This window comes from Engystomops pustulosus, chromosome 2, assembly GCF_040894005.1.
Source record: "Engystomops pustulosus chromosome 2, aEngPut4.maternal, whole genome shotgun sequence".
Taxonomy (NCBI): domain Eukaryota; kingdom Metazoa; phylum Chordata; class Amphibia; order Anura; family Leptodactylidae; genus Engystomops; species Engystomops pustulosus.
Genome location: NC_092412.1, coordinates 260,027,570 through 260,049,934, shown reverse-complemented (window position 1 = coordinate 260,049,934; position 22,365 = coordinate 260,027,570). Strand labels below are relative to the sequence as shown.

The 22,365-nt window shown below is 51.3% G+C and overlaps 1 protein-coding gene across 3 annotated transcripts in view; it reads right to left on the bottom strand.

Moving 5' to 3' along the window:
- Window positions 1-5,440: 5,440 nt before the first annotated feature.
- The window catches only part of BOC (BOC cell adhesion associated, oncogene regulated), a 44,984-nt gene continuing 28,059 nt past the window's right edge, over window positions 5,441-22,365 (bottom strand). For 2 of the 3 annotated variants that reach the window (XM_072138962.1, XM_072138963.1), the window contains exons 4-19: window positions 13,652-13,798; window positions 10,659-10,802; window positions 10,269-10,562; window positions 9,880-10,152; window positions 9,492-9,775; window positions 9,077-9,239; window positions 8,884-8,994; window positions 8,593-8,799; window positions 8,326-8,507; window positions 8,072-8,177; window positions 7,745-7,867; window positions 7,388-7,600; window positions 6,849-7,057; window positions 6,628-6,689; window positions 6,319-6,482; window positions 5,441-6,230 (exon numbers count right to left, since the gene is read on the bottom strand). In XM_072138962.1, coding sequence (XP_071995063.1) covers window positions 6,106-6,230; window positions 6,319-6,482; window positions 6,628-6,689; window positions 6,849-7,057; window positions 7,388-7,600; window positions 7,745-7,867; window positions 8,072-8,177; window positions 8,326-8,507; window positions 8,593-8,799; window positions 8,884-8,994; window positions 9,077-9,239; window positions 9,492-9,775; window positions 9,880-10,152; window positions 10,269-10,562; window positions 10,659-10,802; window positions 13,652-13,798 — 2,807 coding nt within the window. In that variant the 3' untranslated portion in view covers window positions 5,441-6,105. The remainder of the gene's footprint in view (window positions 6,231-6,318; window positions 6,483-6,627; window positions 6,690-6,848; window positions 7,058-7,387; window positions 7,601-7,744; window positions 7,868-8,071; window positions 8,178-8,325; window positions 8,508-8,592; window positions 8,800-8,883; window positions 8,995-9,076; window positions 9,240-9,491; window positions 9,776-9,879; window positions 10,153-10,268; window positions 10,563-10,658; window positions 10,803-13,651; window positions 13,799-22,365) is intronic. The other variant, XM_072138964.1, reaches the window with a different exon arrangement.

Below are 22,365 nucleotides of genomic sequence, written 5' to 3'. Positions count from 1 at the left end.
CTGAGCTGTGTATCTAATCCTATCCTGTGTGATACTGTCTGCTGAGCTGTGTATCTAATCCTATCCTGTGTGATACTGACTGCTGCGCTGTGTATCTAATCCTATCCTGTGTGATACTGTCTGCTGAGCTGTGTATCTAATCCTATCCTGTGTGATACTGCCTGCTGAGCTGTGTATCTAATCCTGTCCTGTGTGATACTGTCTGCTGAGCTGTGTATCTAATCCTATCCTGTGTGATACTGTCTGCTGAGCTGTGTATCTAATCCTCTCCTGTGTGATACTGTCTGCTGAGCTGTGTATCTAATCCTGTCCTGTGTGATACTGCTGAGCTGTGTATCTAATCCTATCCTATGTGATACTGTCTGCTGAGCTGTGTATCTAATCCTATCCTGTGTGATACTGCAGAGCTGTGTATCTAATCCTGTCCTGTGTGATACAGTCTGAGCCCTGGTGTAGGTGTGAAGGGGTTAATATTCCTGGCAGTGGGGTACGGTATAATGACGTATCTGGGCGGCCGCCATGAGGGGGCTGTCAGGCCGCACACATACAGCGCACCATTCAGGCCGGTGTTTTAGTTGCGCCCCCCGGTGCCCCCCGCTGCCATTTCTGGGATCGGGGCCCAGTATAAACAGCAGTAAAATAAAATGATATAGAGCAGGCGGCAGGGACAGCGCATTATACCTGCAGCAGAGGAGGGGCCCCCAAAACCCTCCCCCAGGACCCCCATATACACGGCAGCCCCCACCTGACAGCAACTGCAAACAGGTGGAAATTCTGGCTCTATTATGGGGGCACCACGGCTGGCACTGGTATGATGGGGGCCATGGCTGGCACTGGTATGGTGGGGGCACCATGGCTGGCACTGGTATGATGGGGGCACCATGGCTGGCACTGGTATGATGGGGGCCATGGCTGGCACTGGTATGATGGAGGCACCGTGGCTGGCACTGGTATGATGGGGGCGCCATGGCTGGCACTGGTATGATGGGGGCCATGGCTGGCACTGGTATGATGGGGGCACCATGGCTGGCACTGGTATGATGGGGGCCATGGCTGGCACTGGTATGATGGGGGCCATGGCTGGCACTGGTATTATGGGGGCACCATGGCTGGCACTGGTATGATGGGGGCACCATGGCTGGCAATGGTATGATGGGGGCACCATGGCTGGCAATGGTATGATGGGGGCACCATGGCTGGCAATGGTATGATGGGGGCACCATGGCTGGCAATGGTATGATGGGGGCACCATGGCTGGCACTGGTATGATGGGGGCACCATGGCTGGCACTGGTATGATGGGGGCACCATGGCTGGCACTGGTATGATGGGGGCACCGTGGCTGGCACTGGTATGATGGGGGCGCCATGACTGGCACTGGTATGATGGGGGCCATGGCTGGCACTGGTATGATGGGGGCGCCATGACTGGAACTGGTATGATGGGGGCCATGGCTGGTACTTGTATGATGGAGGCCATGGCTTGTACTGGTATGATGGGGGCCATGGCTGGCACTGGTATGATGGGGGCACCATGGCTGGCACTGGTATGATGGGGGCACCATGGCTGGCACTGGTATGATGGGAGCACCATGGCTGGCACTGGTATGATGGGGGCACCATGGCTGTTACTGGTATGTTGGGGGCACCATGGCTGGCACTGGTATGATGGGGGCACCATGGCTAGCACTGGTATGATGGGGGCACCATGGCTGGCACTGGTATGATGGGGGCACCATGGCTAGCACTGGTATGATGGGGGCACCATGGCTTGCACTGGTATGATGGGGGCCATGGCTGGCACTGGTATGATGGGGGCCATGGCTGGCACTGGTATGATGGGGGCCATGTCTGGCACTGGTATAATGGGGGCACCATGGCTGGCACTGGTATAATGGGGGTACCATGGCTGGTACTGGTATGATGGGGGCACCATGGCTGGCACTGGTATGATGGGGGCACCATGGCTGGTACTGGTATGATGGGGGCACCATGGCTGGTACTGGTATGATGGGGGCACCATGGCTGGTACTGGTATGATGGGGACGCCATGGCTGGCATTGGTATGATGGGGGCCATGGCTGGCACTGGCATAATGGGGGCCATGGCTGGCACTGGTATGATGGGGGCCATGGCTGGCACTGGTATGATGGGGGCACTATGGCTGGTACTGGTATGATGGGGGCACCATGGCTGGCACTGGTATGATGGGGGAACCATGGCTGGCACTGGTATGATGGGGGCACCATGGCTGGCACTGGTATGATGGGGGCACCATGGCTGGCACTGGTATGATGGGGACACCATGGCTGGCACTGGTATGATGGGGGCACCATGGCTGGCACTGGTATGATGGGGGCACCATGGCTGGCACTGGTATGATGGGGGCACCATGGCTAGCACTGGTATGATGGGGGCACCATGTCTGGCACTGGTATGATGGGGGCCATGGCTGGCACTGGTATAATAGGGGCCATGACAGGCACTGGTATGATGAGGAAACCATGTCTGGCACTGGTATGATGGGGGCGCCATGGCTGGCACTGGTATGATGGGGGCACCATGGCTGGCAATGGTATGATGGGGGCACCATGGCCGGCACTGGTATTATGGGGGCATTATGGCTGGCACTGGTATGATGGGGGCACCATGGTTGGCACTGGTATGATGGGGGCACCATGGCTGGCACTGGTATGATGGGGGCACCATGGCTGGCAATGGTATGATGGGGGCACCATGGCTGGCAATGGTATGATGGGGGCACCATGGCTGGCACTGGTATGATGGGGGCACCATGGCTGGCAATGGTATGATGGGGGCACCATGGCTGGCACTGGTATGATGGGGGCCATGGCTGGCACTGGTATGATGGGGGCACCATGGCTGGCAATGGTATGATGGGGGCGCCATGGCTGGCACTGGTATGATGGGGGCGCCATGGCTGGCACTGGTATGATGGGGGCACCATGGCTGGCAATGGTATGATGGGGGCACCATGGCCGGCACTGGTATAATGGGGGCATTATGGCTGGCACTGGTATGATGGGGGCACCATGGCTGGCACTGGTATGATGGGGGCACCATGGCTGGCACTGGTATGATGGGGGCACCATGGCTGGCAATGGTATGATGGGGGCACCATGGTTGGCAATGGTATGATGGGGTCACCATGGCTGGCACTGGTATGATGGAGGCACCATGGCTGACAATGGTATGATGGGGGCACCATGGCTGGCACTGTTATGATGGGGGCACCATGGCTGGCACTGGTATGATGGGGGCACCATGGCTGGCAATGGTATGATGGGGGCACCATGGCTGGCACTGGTATGATGGGGGCACCATGGCTGGCACTGGTATGATGGGGGCACCATGGCTGGCAATGGTATGATGGGGGCACCATGGTTGGCAATGGTATGATGGGGGCACCATGGTTGGCAATGGTATGATGGGGGCACCATGGCTGACACTGGTATGATGGGGGCACCATGGCTGGCATTGGTATGATGGGGGCACCATGGCTGACAATGGTATGATGGGGGCACCATGGCTGGCAATGGTATGATGGGGGCACCATGGCCGGCACTGGTATAATGGGGGCATTATGGCTGGCACTGGTATGATGGGGGCACCATGGCTGGCACTGGTATGATGGGGGCACCATGGCTGGCACTGGTTTGATGGGGGCACCATGGCTGGCAATGGTATGATGGGGGCACCATGGTTGGCAATGGTATGATGGGGGCACCATGGCTGGCAATGGTATGATGGGGGCACCATGGTTGGCAATGTTATGATGGGGGCACCATGGCTGGCAATGGTATGATGGGGGCACCATGGCTGGCAATGGTATGATGGGGGCACCATGGCTGGCAATGGTATGATGGGGGCACCATGGCTGGCAATGGTATGATGGGGGCACCATGGTTGGCAATGGTATGATGGGGGCACCATGGTTGGCAATGTTATGATGGGGGCACCATGGCTGGCACTGGTATGATGGGGGCACCATGGCTGGCACTGGTATGATGGGGGCACCATGGCTGGCAATGGTATGATGGGGGCACCATGGCTGGCAATGGTATGATGGGGGCACCATGGCTGGCAATGGTATGATGGGGGCACCATGGCTGGCAATGGTATGATGGGGGCACCATGGCTGGCAATGGTATGATGGGGGCACCATGGCTGGCAATGGTATGATGGGGGCACCATGGCTGGCAATGGTATGATGGGGGCACCATGGCTGGCAATGGTATGATGGGGGCACCATGGCTGGCACCTTTATTATAGAAAACATGTGACGCTGATAATGAGAGAACAGCAATGACCGGAGCCCAGAGAGATTATATCTCCTGCAGGTCCAAGCAGTCACCAATCAGGAGGGAGAGCACAGGACCTCAGCCCCGGGCCACAGGACCTCAGCCCCGGGCCACAGGACCTCAGCACCGCCCCACAGGACCTCAGCACCGCCCCACAGGACCTCAGCACCGGCCACAGGACCTCACTGGTCTCTCACACGGTTCTGCTGGGATCTGCTCCAATCTTCTTCCAGTCTCTTCCTCAGTTCTGTGACTGTTGTGGGTTTCTTGGCCAGAACTTTGTCTCCAAGGATTTTCCAGAGGTTTTCTATTGTGTTTAGATCAGGACTCGGGGCTGCGGCCGTTTCATTGTTTCAATGTTTTCTGTTTCATTACACGTCTTCTAACGAGACATTATCCTGCATGAAAATTGCTGCTGACTGAGTGATGAAGGCCAGGAAGGATCCACGTGTTGTAGAAGAAGGTTCTGATACTTGTAGTCCCTCTGCCATGTAGCTGTATGAGAGGTCCAATCATTCCCCAAACCCTGACACTTCCTCCACCGCCTCTCACTGACTTCTTTATACACTTTGTTGACAAACATAATGTTTCCCATCACATCTAAATAAATTAAACTCGCTTTCATCCCTGGCATCACCTGGAAAGTTTGGTGCTGGTTACATCGGGTTTGTCGGATAATTAAGAATCTTAGCACCAGGTGCCGAAGTAACAGCAATAACTTACAGGGATCTAATTCTCATCAGTGTCTTCTACAATTATCTCATTTACATTTTTATTCTGAGCTGCAGAATATTTACAATTTATGAAATAAGATAAAATCCTGATATTTTCTTCATGTTCGGATATAATCACATAGGACACACAATGACATTTAGTTTACAATGTTTCCTTTAAGGACCTTGCTATTCCCTCTTCTTACCATTAGGGGGCAGTCTACATCTTCTTTCTGCCTTATTGCAGTAGTGATCACACTGATTGCAGTGATCATGTGGGTGGAGCTTTCTCTGACAGTTCTGGAGCTCCCCCTCTGGCCATAGCGGGTATTGCAGTAATAAATTCATGTAGTTATATTCTCCCACAGTCAGAGGACCCTTAAGACACCATGAAGACCGGACAGGAGGATTTTTATACATCTTTATTGTCGCTTTTTTATAACATTTATACTGTAAGCAGCCGATGTCTGATATGGCATGAAGGCAAGGTATACATAGCGCGTAGTAGCGCCCCCCATCAGCAGGAGGCGCCGTGCAGAAGTGCCGCTGGGTCCTCGGAGATTAGAGAGCGTCCATAGTGGAGCGCACTGTGCCTCGTGCCTCTCCGGGCGCACATGCTAGCGCCAGCTGTACGTGATTGGGGGGGCGCCGGTGCCATCTAGTGTCCGGGGGGGATTGTGGGGGACGGCGGTCGTGGGATTATGACCATACAAATCTTTCCTTATAAAGAAAATAAATCTATGTACAAGATAAATATATAAATATTTAGAAAAATAGACTCTTGTGGTCGGGCGGGGGATGGAGGCGGACATAACGTTACCGAGAGATTGTGACCACCGGGGGCGCCGCGATCCAGGCCTCTGGTATGGGCTCCGCTGCAGTGCATTGTGGGAGGTGTAATGTTTACACTGTACAGAGAGCAGAGCATCATGGGAGCTGGCAGAGATGGCCGCCAAGCTGAGAGCCATCTCAAGGTCTGGCCCTGGTGTCACACGGGGGTCCGGGGTCTCAGTAGGGTTATGAGCTCCGGCTCCATCATCCCTTATACAGTCCATCATCCAGTCCATGGCCGTTAGGTAGCCGGTCGCTGGGGGTCTGTATCACTGGTCCGTACTGGGATACACTGGGGGTCCGTGATGGATTTCACCTCCTCCGGACCCTCCGCCATCTCCACCCGGGGCAGGAAGTGCGAGCCGCCTGAGGGAGAGAGGAGAAGCACATCGCAACGTAAGAGAGGGGGATACAATCTATTACTCTCTGTTATCAGCCATTTTATCTACTATACCTTGGCATACAGGGTCCCCAGGGGGCACGGACAGGATGGGGAATGTTTGGTCGGGGTCTGGTGTTCGAGGTGGCCCCTGGTCCTCGGGTGGGGGTCTCTCGGTGGGCTCCTGGTCGCACAGGTCACACATTACGGTCACGTCGCTGTTCTGCCGTTCGTACAACCTATAATAATAATGTGATAATTATTACACCGAGAACCCACGTAGGGGGCCCCAAAAGCTGCAATAGGGGCCCCGATAATCCATTGTCTGACATTGTGCATCACTGATTGGATCAGGCCAGATTGCACAGATTGGGATGTACTTACCCTGCGGGGTCCGTGTGCTTGGGAGGTCCGTGCTCGCTCTCTAGGAGGGTGCTGGCCTCGTCCTGAAGATATAGAAGAGATTATTTGTTAGTTGGGTGATCTAAATAGTATACAAGACCCCCCCTCCAATCAGCTGCCCCCCCCAATCAGTTGCCCCCCACCCATCCTACAATCTGGACCCATGGAGCTCTAGATGTGGTGGAGCCGGCGCCATTGCTGACCTTGTGTAGGGGCTCGGAGCAGTAGTCTCTCGGTTTGCCCCCAGGATGCAGCGATTTGGTGGAGGGGTCATTGCCGTTCACCGCAGACCCGTTAGAGTAAGGGATGGTGCTGATGGCCGGTGCCCCCCGGAGCGGTACCATGGTGTACTGGCAGGAGGAGGACGGGTTCAGGATCCCGGAGCTGGGGAACGTCACGTCTGTGGTTTGCTCTGCAGAGAATTAAAAGATGGAGGTGACGCAAGAATTATAGAAGATCTAGAACTGCCCCATCTACACCAGATGCTCTAGAACATTCTTAGCTATATGACTTTTATCTGTATCAATCCTATACATTATCTAATATTATTACAATTATACAAGAAAGTCGACATCTGCCCTGAGCGCTCTAGAGCATCCACGCCTCTACATTCCCATTCTCCGGAACATTCACACAGGTTCTAGGATTCAGGTTCTTTTAGACACCCGCACCTTTAGGCTCGAAAGTTGAGACAAGATTCTAGAACATTCAGTTGTTCGGATTGGAGCCCGTGGACACTTACTCTGCTTGGACAGCGCCCTCCACAGGCAGATGGGGGTGAAAGCGACTATCAGGAGAACGATGGAGCCCAGGACCACTCCTACTATCAGATATGGTAGGTCACTGGATCTGGCCATTGTGGCGGTTCCTGGTGGCCCGTGTCTGTTGGGTGGTGGCTGTGGTGATGGCGCAGCGGGCTGGGGCTGGCGTCCGGGCTGGGCAGAGGATTTCCGAGCTAAAAGTGAAGTAAAATGAAATAGGTGATGGTGATAACTACAACTGGGCCCCACTGTACGGGGTGTGAGGCCTCATCATTCATCCGATTAGTAGTGTCCGCAAGGCCTGGGGCACCGGGTACCTCACTTTTATATATTATTACCTTTGGTTTCGCAGATCATGACGTTACTGAACTCGCTCTCCCCTCCCTTATTATAACATTGCATCTTGATGTCGTAGGAGGTCTCGGGCTGGAGGTCGGTGATGGAGTGCCAGTAGCGGTCACCTGGGGGCACATATATATATATACTGTCAGACTTGTACAAGAATATTCTACAAATGTAAAAATCTACATATATAAACCAAGGAAGCAACTAAAACAGCGCCCCTAGTGGAGGACATAGTCATAACATTTCTCTATTGTGCATTGAGCATGGCGCCTCCATGGTCACATTACCATAGATGGGCGTTGGAGGAGATTGGAACTGACCTTCCACCATGTCCTTCTTGTAGTCGCTGTCATTGTCGCTGTCGGTGGGGCGGTAGAAGATGTAGAAGCCGTGGATGGGGGTGTTGTTGTTACTGGCCGGGATGTACTATGGAAAGAAGATATCATGAATGATCCAAACAATGTTCCCATAGAGACTTATACATAGTATGTTAACTTGTGAGGATATTTTGGTGGTCGTACGTGAAGGCACCAGGGTACTAGAGGTAGTCCCTTCCACAAGGGTGGCCACGTACCATCCATTTCAGCATGATGGTGGTCTCATTGAGGGCTTCGGTGAAGGTTATGTAGGGCCCCGTGACTGGACGCTCATAGTTGCGGTTGCTGTAGCCGGACACCATGTAAGGTTTGGACGGAGCACTGGGCTGACTCTCTCCTAAGATGTTCATCGCTCTGACACGGAATCTGTAAGAGGTTCCTGCAGGGGAAATCACAAGAACAATGAGATGACAATTTTCCTTTTACTAGATAATTGAGATCCCGAAAATGTTTGATGGCTTTACCTTTCTCAAGCTCCGATATCTCCACAGACAGCCGGGAGGGTGGGATGTCACTGGTGGCCAGGATCCAGTCTCCAGGCTGCTTCAGCTTCTTGTACTCCACACGGAAAGACTGGATGGGGAATCCACCATTACCCCGAGGAATCCAGGTGACAAACACCGATGTCTCCGAGGCCATGGAGATGGTGGGACGGTCTGGAGCCTCTGGAGCTGGAATCACAATGGAGATCACTACAATCTTCTGTATTCGTTCCTCATCCACCCAGAGCCGTCGTCAATCACCACGATACTTACGAGAGAGCCGGTTGTTGTCGGATTGGATGCTGCTCACGGTGCTGGTCCCCGGATCATCCTTCTGGATCTGAACCTCTTTACTGGCAATGATTTCTGGTTTTGGACGTCGCCCTACAAGACGAAACAAAAAAATTACTCAAAATTGAAGATTGTACTTGGAATAAACAAAAAAACTATTCTAAAAATAATCTACCTGTCCGGAAGGTCATCATGGCCGTCTGTCCTTCCCCCGCACAATTATAAGCCGCCATCTCCACTTCATACAAGCTGCCAGGGTCTAGTTTTGTGAGTATGAGGCGATGCTGCAATCCCGGGACACGCGACACTGTCCAATCATCTGTGGTGTTCACCACCTGCTGCAGAATATACATATGAGGACATACTGCACCCCCAAAAATTGACACTTTAGTGAATGGGGCTGAGCCGCAATACCAGTCTCTGCCACACGGGTAATGAGCTCACCCAAGTGTGGGATAAGACTGATGGCTCAACAACTTATCTCCACCACTGGGGGCAACCCCCAAAAACAATGATTTGGGAAGTCCCTTCACCCTTGTTGTTCTAAGGATTAGTTTGGGGAATTGGGTGGCTGGAGGTGCTCTAGTTACCTTGCGGTGTTTGACAGTATAGAACAGAATCGGGGCTCCACCATTGCCTCGTGGTTTCCAGGTCAGTTCATAATAATCGGTCTTTGAGGTCCGAGGAGAACTGAGGATTATCGGAGCCTCAGGCTGGACAACGCTGGTCTTGTCGCTAGGACAGGGGGTGGGTAGCCCTGGCGTGGGAGGTCTTGGTTTCAACTGAGCCTTTAAGAGGAGCTGTTTGTCGTCTGGGATTGGAGGAGCTGTCGGAGGAAGGATGTCCCTCTCCGATGCCAGGTTTGGAAAAATTCCTGTGTATGAAAGAAGACAAGAAGGTCATAAAACATGAAAACTCTTCACCAGACTCAACTTTTTGGATTAGATATCTTTCTGGGGCAATTTCCATGTTTTTTACCTCTCCTAGTGGTCATCAGGAACGTCAAGGCCTGGGCACTGCCAACTTCGTTCTCGGCTACACATTGGTAGATGCCATCGTCCTCGGGCCCCACACTGTTCACTCGAAGGATTCTCCTGGAGATCCGATGTCTGGAGCTGGGAAGAAGGGGCTCTGCATTCCTTAACCAAACTACAGAAGGCTGAGGATTGCCCCTAACGTCACAAGTGAACTTTGCACTTTGACCCCAGGTGACGATCTGCTGGGTGCTCTCCATGTTGACCTCTGGTGGTTCTAGAATGAGGAAGAAGATGCAATAGAACAACTTAGTAACTTATTGTGGACTTATTGTGGATGTGGTGAACAATCGTTGATACGAGGTCTCCACCAGAATTCTAGAAGACACTCACCAAACACTTGTACATTATAGAAGATGAAGGCGGATCCGCCATCGCCGATTCCATTGGTAGCTGTGCAGGTGTACATCCCAGAATCCTCCTCACTGGTGGCCTCTATCAGGAGGTTGGTGAGCAAGAAGCGGGTCTTATTCTGACCGCTAACATCAGAGCCATCTTTGGCCCAGGAGACCTTGGGTGGTGGCATGCCGCCCGCCACACACTCTAGGATGAGGCTCTGCCCTTTGGTAACAATGATCGTTTGTGCCACCGGTGGGTAGATAATACGGGCAGCCTCTGCCGTGGAGCCTGGGCACAGGAGATGACAATGGGCATCAATCACACTAGAACTTTGCTCACGTTCTACAGGAAGGCAAAATTTGGTGGTGAAATTTCTCAACTTACGTCGAACACGAAGTCGGTCGCTGGACACCGAGGTCTTCACCTCTTGGGTCACGGGGTTGTAGGCCGCACATTTGTAGGTTCCTTCATCTTCCTGAGTAGCATTAACTATTTGTAGGTTCCCAGAGGGCATGATGAGGTAATTATCTGTGGGCGCAAGGCAAGGACAAGTCAACATCCAAGATGTCCACGTAGCACAAGGATCATGTGATATGGATGAACCAGTTAATCGTGGAATACAATTGTGCACACGAAGTGCCATAGAGAACACCAATGATTTATAAGCATAAGCCCCGCCCATGAGGAGTCCACTTTCTCATTGAAGACATCTGAAAGATGTTCCGTGTCTAATTACCCATCATTTCTTGTGTCGGGGCATTACAGGGCATGGTCTGGTGCTGCGGGTCGTATCTAAGCCGAATTTCCATCATGTAAATTAGTTCCATCCAAAATACAAATCGAGTCATGGAAAACAATCAGTTCCGCCCCCGAGGAGCCATCTTTATTGAGTAAGAGGGCTGAGAGGCATTAAGGGCATGACTCAGGTCCACAGGTCTTCTCTACCTGTACCCAAATAATTACCCGCTCTGATTGGATGCCGGGCATTACCATCACCGGGGGGTGCGGCTGAGAGGTCAGACGTGGCTTCTTATTGGGTAATTATATAATTAGGAATGACCCCACAGCCAGGTGAGGTCTAGTGTGCCCCGTTTATGCCGCCTGATCTCGCCCCGCCCCTGGTTGGCGTCTGTAGTGACAGCAGGTAAGTATCGCATTATCGGCTCCGCCCGCAGGATTATTATTTCATTTTTATTTGACACCGGCGGCTTAGCGAGAGCTGACACCCAGAGACCTGATAGCACCCGCCAGTGCCCTCCTAATCCCAGGCGTATTAACCTCTTCATGCCCGCGCCCGCTGTAAGTAGCCAGTGCACTGCAGGGGGGGCTCTATGGAAGTTATACCGTCCATTATAACCTTATTACAGGTGACCCCACAGAGAAGGGGGAGATGGAACGTTTCACAGATGTTTCCTTCTCCCTCTCCTGTATATTCTGGCAGAGAAAGGGTTAAGGGGCGGGGGTGCGATGGTTTGACAGGTTACGCTCTCAGGTGCTGCAGGCGGAGCGGAACGCGCTGGAGCCTCGGGCGTCGCAGTCACCTGGAGACACTCAGCTCCGACATCTACTATTATGACTTCCCCATCAGCCGCAGCTCCGGACATGTTCACCGCAGCCGAGGTGTGTCCTGCTCCCCGCCAAGGCTGTATCACACAGGAGGGGATTAGATACCCCGGCCAAGTGCACAAGGCAGTATCACACAGGGTGGGATTACATACCCCGGCCAAGTGCACAAGGCTGTATCACACAGGGTGGGATTAGATACCCCGGCCAAGTGCACAAGCAAGTATCACACAGGGTGGGATTAGATACCCCGGTCAAGTGCACAAGGCAGTATCACACAGGAGGGGATTAGATACCCCGGCCAAGTGCACAAGGCAGTATCACACAGGGTGGGATTAGATACCCCTGCCAAGTGCACAAGGCTGTATCACACAGGGTGGGATTAGATACCCCAGCCAAGTGCACAAGACAGTATCACACAGGGTGAGATTAGATACCGCGGCCAAGTGCACAAGGCAGTATCACACAGGGTGGGATTAGATACCCCGGCCAAGTGCACAAGGCAGTATCACACAGGGTGGGATTAGATACCCCGGCCAAGTGCACAAGGAAGTATCACACAGGGTGGGATTAGATACCCCGGCCAAGTGCACAAGGCTGTATCACACAGGGTGGGATTAGATACCCCAGCCAAGTGCACAAGACAGTATCACACAGGGTGATATTAGATACCGCGGCCAAGTGCACAAGGCAGTATCACACAGGGTGGGATTAGATACCCCGGCCAAGTGCACAAGGCAGTATCACACAGGGTGGGATTAGATACCCCGGCCAAGTGCACAAGGCAGTATCACACAGGGTGAGATTAGATACCGCGGCCAAGTGCACAAGGCAGTATCACACAGGGTGGGATTAGATACCCCGGCCAAGTGCACAAGGCAGTATCACACAGGGTGGGATTAGATACCCCGGCCAAGTGCACAAGGCAGTATCACACAGGGTGGGATTAGATACACAGCTCAGCAGACGGTATCACACAGGATAGGATTAGATACACAGCTCAGCAGTATCACACAGGATAGGATTAGATACACAGCTCAGCAGAATGTATCACACAGGATAGGATTAGATACACAGCTCAGCAGTCAGTATCACACAGGATAGGATTAGATACACAGCTCAGCAGAATGTATCACACAGGATAGGATTAGATACACAGCTCAGCAGTCAGTATCACACAGGATAGGATTAGATACACAGCTCAGCAGACAGTATCACACAGGATGGGATTAGATACACAGCTCAGCAGACAGTATCACACATGATAGGATTAGATACACAGCTCAGCAGACAGTATCACACAGGATAGGATTAGATACACAGCTCAGTAGACAGTATCACACAGGATAGGATTAGATACACGGCTCAGCAGACAGTATCACACAGAATAGGATTAGATACACAGCTCTGCAGGCAGTATCACACAGGATAGGATTAGATACACAGCTGAGCAGACAGTATCACACAGGATAGGATTAGATACACAGCGCAGCAGACAGTATCACACAGAATAGGATTAGATACACAGCTCTGCAGGCAGTATCACACAGGATAGGATTAGATACACAGCTGAGCAGACAGTATCACACAGGATAGGATTAGATACACAGCTCAGCAGGCAGTATCACACAGGATAGGATTAGATACACAGCTGAGCAGACAGTATCACACAGGACAGGATTAGATACACAGCTGAGCAGACTGTATCACACAGGATAGGATTAGATACACAGCTGAGCAGTCAGTATCACACAGGATAGGATTAGATACACAGCTGAGCAGACTGTATCACACATGCTGGACACTATCCTCACCTCGGGACGTCTCCAGCCATTCCTGCTTGACGCTGTATCGCACTTGCGCCTTGGGGTGGCTCTCGGGTAGGTTGCAGGCGATGACGGCCGTGTTCCCTTCGTCCACCTCGATGACGTGTTGGGTGTCAAACTTGAAATCCTGCAGATCTACAAAGATAAGCGGCAGAGATGAATATATGAGGTTTGCTGAGCCGGTACAGAGTGACGAGGCGCGAGGCACGGAGAACCTCCTGCTCGGTCACATCATCGTCTCTCCATCCTTACATCTCGGTGCAGCTAAGATCTTATTCTTATACTATTATGACCTGGAGACTCTCCCTGAGGTGTAACTTCTATATACAGGCGGTCCCCTACTTAAGGACACCGGACTTACAGATGGACCCCTCTGCCTCCTGTGACCTCTGGTGACCTCTCTGGATGTTACTATTGTCCCAGGCTGCAATGATCAGCTGGAAGGTCCAATTACAGCAAAAAAAAAAAAATTTAATTCAACACTGGGACGTAAACATTTTTTGTCTGGAGCTTCAATTATAAAATATACAGTTCTGACTTACATACAAATTCAAGTTAAGTACAAACCCAAGGAACCTCGTATGTAACCCGGGGCTGTCATCTACAACAATCTGCGTCAGTCTTTACTGCGGTTCTGAGATTCTATTTGTTCTAATATTGTTAGAAGAACCTGGAAACTTTCCTCGCATCACATTAAACTTTCTGTAGTTGCGATCGTTGAGGCCTCCTTGGCCAACAAGTGGTTAATCTCTGGCGGGAGGGGTAAGGAGGGCCTCCAGTTTCTGCAGAATGGAAAAATCGGGGTAAGCTGGCGCTGGTTCCTGGCCCGGCCCGCATACTGGTACATTTGAGAAATCCATTAGGAGCTGTTTTTGTAGCAATCTCCCGGCGCACATTCCGAGCCCGGGGCCTATCAGCCAAGCGGCCATCAATCACGCGCCTGTTCTCCAGCGCTGCCGCTACACAACGTCTCAGACACTACACTTTTTTTCTGTCATCATTGGCCGGGTCCCCAATTTAACAGTCTCCCCTTCCAGTCACATCTCCCGCCCTCCAGCTGGCAGCTGAGTTTTTTCTCTCTTCCTGTGCCTGGATGGAAAGCAGGCGAGAAGTGAAGGCCAAGGAGCTCGAGAGAGAGGCCAACACTCCCGGCCAACATGCGAGATCTGAGTTCTAGACGCACGGCGATCCGTGACCCGACACGAGGAACGAGACTTTCTGCTTTTAATTAAATGTGAAAAAAAATTAAAAATTCCATCAAAAAAAAAAAAATTTCCAAAGTTCTTTGTGAGAAGATTGGTCATAAATCACGTTGGGTTATTCCGGACTATAGGCTCCGTGAGGACTCTATAAATGGTCTATGGAGAACGTATCCCCGAGCCGCAGGCAGAGCTCTCTCTCTCTCTCCGAAGGCTTCTGCTGCAGCCGCCCATTGAATATAAACATTGGGATCGCGCTCCGAGTGGAATGTCGCTAAGCCGGTGTTTACTAGTCTGACAGCAGAACGGTGTCAACTGTAACAAACATATTACATCCTCCACTAAACAGCACATCGAGCCCGTGCCCGGAGCAGAGACGGCAAGAACAGGACAAGAACTCAGGGTCTAGAGTGATCGTAGAGGTCCAGGATAGATCTGGGATCCACTCCACACACAAGATCAATCATGCCTGAGCCTTCAGATCTTGGTGACCACCAACTCAACTCATAGAAGTTGATCTCAAGATGTTTGATCTTCTTGATCTTAAAGGAGATCAGAGACCACCAGAAGATGTCTGGAAGCAGCTTCCTCCATCGTCATCAATCCAACACGACTGAGCATTCTGCCCAACTTCTACCCAACTCTAAATGGTGCATCTGGACTAATCTAGTCTGGGCCAAACTGAGCCTTCTCCTATAATCCTAAGAATCATAAAACCCTGACAATTAGATTATCCTGAAGAACATCTCTCAGGTCCTTCACAATCTTCTTGGATTGTTGATAAAGCTGAGAAAGACTTTCAGGAAGATCAAACTATCAAGTGGATACTTGACAAAATCCAGGCCAACTGTCCACGAAGGATGGTCAACTCATGAGCTGGTCAATCTAAGACTAATAGATGATGAACCTCGAGAAGATGGAAGGAAGCAATCCAAGAAACCGACAAGGTATCTGCTGAAGACTAAGAAGACTATTCTAGAGCTAAATGTCCTCTAGTTACCACCGGTCGAAATGATGACTTGGCCAAATATTTCCTTGCCGTAGGTACAGCAAATTTTTTAGGACACCGCCTCTCGTCTTAGATATTTCCTCTTCTGGATGATCCTTAAGGGGCTCGGAAGTTTTTGCAACTCAAGCTTGTTTTCTGAGGTTATTAAACAAAGTGCAGCTGTGAACTGTGTCTGCTATAGATTCTGTGATGTGGTGTTATTTCTGGAAGGCGACAAAGCCGCCGATCACCCAAAAAATCATCGTTCTACAACAACAATCACAAAGAAAAGACTGGGACGCCAAAAAAAATTCTAAAATAATTTAGAAACTGCTGCAAGAATAGAAGAAATTGGACAACCCATTAGGCGGACACACAAAAAAAAAAAAAACAACGGGGAACATGATTTAAAAACATGAGCCAAAAAAGCCCAAAAAATTTAAAAAAAAAAAAATGTTGTCAAAAATTATATTAGAAATAAAAGATGAAAAAAATAAAAATTTAATAACTTCTAAATTCATGACAAATAAAAAGTCAAGCAAAAAAAAAAAAAATTCCAAAAATTGGAAGAGCAGCGTCTAATCTACTGCAGCGTCTACGGAGGAATTAGAAGCCCCCTTTAAGGGCAATCAGGCTTCACCTTTAATCACTGTGCAGGAATTTTGGGCTTTTCTGACTCTCCAATCAAGCGAATAAAAAAATAACGGCTCCCAAGTTCTCATTTTTCTCTCCTGATTTTATTTAAATTTTTTTTTTTTTTTTTTCTTCGGAGGGAGGAAAACAAACCCAGATGAAGCTCCTGTCACATGAAAAGGAAAAATGTGCAAGAAAAAAAAAGTTTATTCTGGGTATTTGGCATCTTCTCTCGGTGTCTGGTATTAACGAAAAACCTCAGCTATGTTCTCCAGAAAGTGGAAGGGAAAAAGAAGCCGAGTCTGTGATCTGCTACAGAGGACAAGTTTTCGGCAACTTCAATGTATGGGGCGGAGGGGTGAAGGACGCTCTCTTTACTAGATTATGACCTTGTTCAACCTCAAGAGCAGATCCAAAACTGCCAATCGACACCTCCACTACAAAAGACATGTTGGTCGTCAGAGGAAGGTCTACTGCTCACGAGTCGCAACCCAGTTGGTCAATTTTTTGGCCCAAAAATCACAACAACTTCCAAAAACACTCAAATGAACAGTCAAGTTGACGATCTACTCTCCAAGAAGACTTGGAATGGCCGGTGGTGGATGTAACGACTCCATTCCAGCCTCTCAAGAGCCACTTCTCCAGCAAGAACAATAAATACAAAAGGTGAGCACCAACTACTTGTCACAAAAATGGTTGATTTCGAGACACTTAAAGAACAATTTAAAGGAGCCAGTTTGTTAAATTAGGGGCCTCTTAACCACCACTCGGAGTTTGGGGTCAAGATCTTTTATCTTACTTATGATGACTGTTGGCTGATAAGCCAAGGTTGGAACATTTTGGGGGTCATTTATTAAGGGCCCGATTCGTGTTTTCCCGATGTGTTACCCGAATATTTCTGATTGGCGCCGATTTCACCGGGATTTTAGCGCACGCGATCGGATTGTGGCACATCGGCGCTGGCATGCACGTGACGGAAATCGGGGGGCATGGCCGAACGAAAACCCGACGGTTTCGGAAAAAACGCCGCATTTCAAAAAAAAAAAATGTGTCGCGGAGCTTGCACTTACCTTCACTCAGCCCGGCTCGGTGTATTCCAGTGCGTTCCGATGCTCTTCAGCGCAGCAGCGCCACCTGGTGGACGTCGGAGGAACTGCCTTAATGAATCCCATCCGGACCCGAATCCAGCGCAGGGAACGCACCGCTGGATCGCGAATGGACCGGGTAAGTAAATCTGCCCCTTAGTTTTCCTTGAATATCAATAAGCTTCAAAGTAAATTAAGATCTAGTGACCATTCAGCAGGGGGTCCAAAAAGACTTAAATCACTGGACTCGAGAACCCAAGATCACAGAAACCAACAACCGCAAGTTTTGGACCCTACAACCCTGTATGAAGGCAGGAGGTTAGGAGCCCCAAACCTACTCACAGGTTCCTTTTTTTGCTCCAGATGGGGCACCTAGTGACGCCCTTCAGTTTTGGACTGATAGAGATTGTAACCTTGTCCCTTCCTCCTCTATGACAATGCATACAATACATTGGGGCATGATCAGACCCCATGGCAGGACCTCTAGAGCTGAAATGTAACATTCCCCTTTTTCTTAATACTTTTCATATTTTGATACAATCTTTGAGAAAGTTATACCAATATGTATGCAGATTTCTATCTCATCACACAGAACAATCTCTCCAGCCTGGTTAGAAGACCCTGTTGCGTGATTACAACCTCAATAAGTCCAATCAATAGAGCCACTTATCGGGGGAATTACCGGGCCGGGAAATGACTTTAATGAGAAGATCATTAGCATGAACCTGCGCGGCTCGTTATACGCCGAGGCCCCAGCTACAGATTGTTTTTGCATTTTTTGGTCCCTAATGGTAATCCCCTGGTGCATGATTGAGGCAATTACCCTCCTCCCACATCTTCTGACTTTTTCCAGAACAAACTCAGCTTTTGAGTATTCACTAATTTTTGGATAGGAGGCAATTTGAAAAGTCGAAAATTTAAAAAAAAAAGAAAATGCATAAAACATTGGCAGCCGGAGCCTACAACTCTATCACAGCTCGAGAAATCACTTCCAAATATGTTCAACGCCAACAGAATTTTTTTACACCTGAGCCAAAATCTGAAGAAAATGAAATAGATTAATCCTTTAAGACTGGGTGGACCCGGCCATATAACAGCAGAAGTTAACCATGCGTGCTCCGAAAAAACCACAGGTCCAAGAGTGGATGGATCTCATCTCATAGAATAACATAAGGACCAGGCTGGTGTCTCCACGTTACAGGATCTGCAGATAAGAAGAATATTATATCACATCCCGAGTATTTCCATGTAATATCCCAAATCCAGACTTCATTTATGAGAGACACAGCAGAGATTCCTCATCTCCAGGACAGGAAATGAAAAGATTTCTGAGCGGACAAAGAATTTTTCAAGTTAATCTTTCTAAACTTTCACTTCAGTCATCGCTCAACCACAAAGCGACCGAGCGAAAAGGCAAAACACCAAACCGAGGCTTACACCACAAAAGTATCCACAGCCTGAGAAACCCGGGTGTCATCCTGTCCCTGTCCTGTCCCCCCAAGTGTCAGCGTGTCCCTGTCCTGTCCCCCCAAGTGTCAGCGAGTCCCTGTCCTGTCCCCCCCAAGTGTCAGCGAGTCCCTGTCCTGTGTCCCTGTCCTGTCCCCCCCAAGTGTCAGCGTGTCCCTGTCCTGTCCCCCAAGTGTCAGCGTGTCCCTGTCCTGTCCCCCCCAAGTGTCAGCGTGTCCCTGTCCTGTCCCCCCCAAGTGTCAGCGTGTCCCTGTCCTGTCTCCCCCAAGTGTCAGCGTGTCCTTGTCCTGTCCCCCCAAGTGTCAACGTGTCCCTGTCCTGTCCCCCCAAGTGTCAGCGTGTCCTTGTCCTGTCCCCCAAGTGTCAGCGTGTCCCCGTCCTGTATCCCCAAGTGTCAGCGTGTTCCTGTCCTGTACCCCAAGTGTCAGCGTGTCCCTGTCCTGTCCCCCCAAGTGTCAGCGTGTCCCTGTCCTGTCCTCCCAAGTGTCAGCGTGTCCCTGTCCTGTCCCCCAAGTGTCAGCGTGTCCCTGTCCTGTCCCCCAAGTGTCAGCGTGTCCCTGTCCTGTACCCCAAGTGTCAGCGTGTCCCTGTCCTGTCCCCCCAAGTGTCAGCGTGTCCCTGTCCTGTCCTCCAAGTGTCAGCGTGTCCCTGTCCTGTCCCCCCAAGTGTCAGCTTGTCCCTGTCCTGTCCCCCAAGTGTCAGCGTGTCCCTGTCCTGTCCCCCCAAGTGTCAGCGTGTCCTTGTCCTGTCCCCCCAAGTGTCAACGTGTCCCTGTCCTGTCCCCCCAAGTGTCAGCGTGTCCTTGTCCTGTCCCCCAAGTGTCAGCGTGTCCCTGTCCTGTATCCCCAAGTGTCAGCGTGTTCCTGTCCTGTACCCCAAGTGTCAGCGTGTCCCTGTCCTGTCCCCCCAAGTGTCAGCGTGTCCCTGTCCTGTCCTCCCAAGTGTCAGCGTGTCCCTGTCCTGTCCCCCAAGTGTCAGCGTGTCCCTGTCCTGTCCCCCCAAGTGTCAGCGTGTCCCTGTCCTGACCCCCCAAGTGTCAGCGTGTCCCTGTCCTTTCCCCCCAAGTGTCAGCGCGTCCCTGTCCTGTCCCCCCCAAGTGTCAGCGTGTCCCTGTCCTGTCCCCCCAAGTGTCAGCGTGTCCCTGTCCTGTCCCCCAAGTGTCAGCGTGTCCCTGTCCTGTCCCCCCAAGTGTCAGCGTGTCCCTGTCCAGTCCCCCAAGTGTCAGTGTGTCCCTGTCCAGTCCCCCAAGTGTCAGCGTGTCCCTGTCCTGTCCCCCCAAGTGTCAGCGTGTCCCTGTCCTGTCCCCCAAGTGTCAGCGTGTCCCTGTCCTGTCCCCCCAAGTGTCAGCGTGTCCCTGTCCAGTCCCCCAAGTGTCAGCGTGTCCCTGTCCTGTCCCTCCAAGTGTCAGCGTGTCCCTGTCCCGTCACCCCCCAAGTGTCAGCGTGTCCCTGTCCTGTCCCACCAAGTGTCAGCGTGTCCCTGTCCTGTCCCCCAAGTGTCAGCGTGTCCCTGTCCTGTCCCCCCAAGTGTCAGCGTGTCCCTGTCCTGTTCCCCCAAGTGTCAGCGTGTCCCTGTCCTGTACCCCAAGTGTCAGCGTGTCCCTGTCCTGTCCCCCCAAGTGTCAGCGTGTCCCTGTCCTGTCCCCCAAGTGTCAGCGTGTCCCTGTCCTGTACCCCAAGTGTCAGCGTGTCCCTGTCCTGTCCCCCCAAGTGTCAGCGTGTCCCTGTCCTGTCCCCCCAAGTGTCAGCGTGTCCCTGTCCTGTCCCCCAAGTGTCAGCGTGTCCCTGTCCTGTCCCCCCAAGTGTCAGCGTGTCCCTGTCCTGTTCCCCCAAGTGTCAGCGTGTCCCTGTCCTGTACCCCAAGTGTCAGCGTGTCCCTGTCCCCCAAGTGTCAGCGTGTCCCTGTCCTGTCCCCCCAAGTGTCAGCGTGTCCCTGTCCTGTCCCCCCAAGTGTCAGCGTGTCCCTGTCCTGTCCCCCCAAGTGTCAGCGTGTCCCTGTCCTGTCCCCCAAGTGTCAGCGTGTCCCTGTCCTGTCCCCCAAGTGTCAGCGTGTCCCTGTCCTGTCCCCCAAGTGTCAGCGTGTCCCTGTCCTGTCCCCCCAAGTGTCAGCGTGTCCCTGTCCTGTCCCCCCAAGTGTCAGCGTGTCCCTGTCCTGTCCCCCCAAGTGTCAGCGTGTCCCTGTCCTGTCCCCCAAGTGTCAGCGTGTCCTTGTCCTGTCCCCCCAAGTGTCAGCGTGTCCCTGTCCTGTTCCCCCAAGTGTCAGCGTGTCCTTGTCCTGTTCCCCCAAGTGTCAGCGTTTTACTGTCCTGCCCCCCAAGTGTCAGCGTGTCCCTGTCCTGTCCCCCCAAGTGTCAGCGTGTCCCTATCCTGTCCCCCAAGTGTCAGCGTGTCCCTGTCCTGTCCCCCAAGTGTCAGAGTGTCCCTGTCCCTCTAGTGTCAGCGTTTTACTGTCCTGCACAGACAAGTTATTTCACTACAAAGTCACTTACAGATTCATTTTGTTAACAAGTTTCATATGCAGAAAACTGATCACGGCCAAAACTAAGAGGTTTCTCATCTGAATGCACATATTTAGTTACCCCTTGGGGAGCGGGACGTTACCCGGCACAGTTGTGCATTCCAGGCCGCCAGGAAGAAAGTCATCATAACTGCTATTTACATTGGACTGTACCTTAAGCAAATTCATCTCAATTAAAGGCTCTGGAGAGCGACCCCCAATAATCTGATAGGTGTGTGAGCTGCGGGGCCCCGCTCTGGGATGAAGGCTCCTTTGTATTTCTCTCAGACACAATCTCGTCTGTGGCACAGCAAAGAAAAACAGAGGCCAGGAATCATTATAAGGGACCGCCATGGGGACATACACAATGCCAGGCAAGGAGCAGCCCCCACAAGGTCGTCATCATGGACCATTTATTCTGCCTGAGACCTAATCACTTAAAGGGATCCTCTACTATTACTGTCTAGATCATAGTAAGTTTGGAATCTATATGACATGGTCAGGTTTCCTACACAATAACATCGCTAAGGGCCTATTAAATGCCCTGATCGCAGATTATAGAAATTATTAAGGTCTTTAACATTCTCACAGTTTCATCTGAATCTTCAAAATGGTTGTCCCATCTTAAAGGGATATGCATCTAAAATTAGCTGCAAAAATAACATACCTATAATACCATGTGGAGGATACACACATCGGTAGGGAATGGGTTAACAGAAATCGGCCTCTGTTCCTGTGTAATCATATCTCTCATTAAAACTATGTCCCGTCCCCCCCCCCACCCGTCCTCTGCATGCTCATTTATCAACTCTCAAGCAAAAACACTGCCCCTAT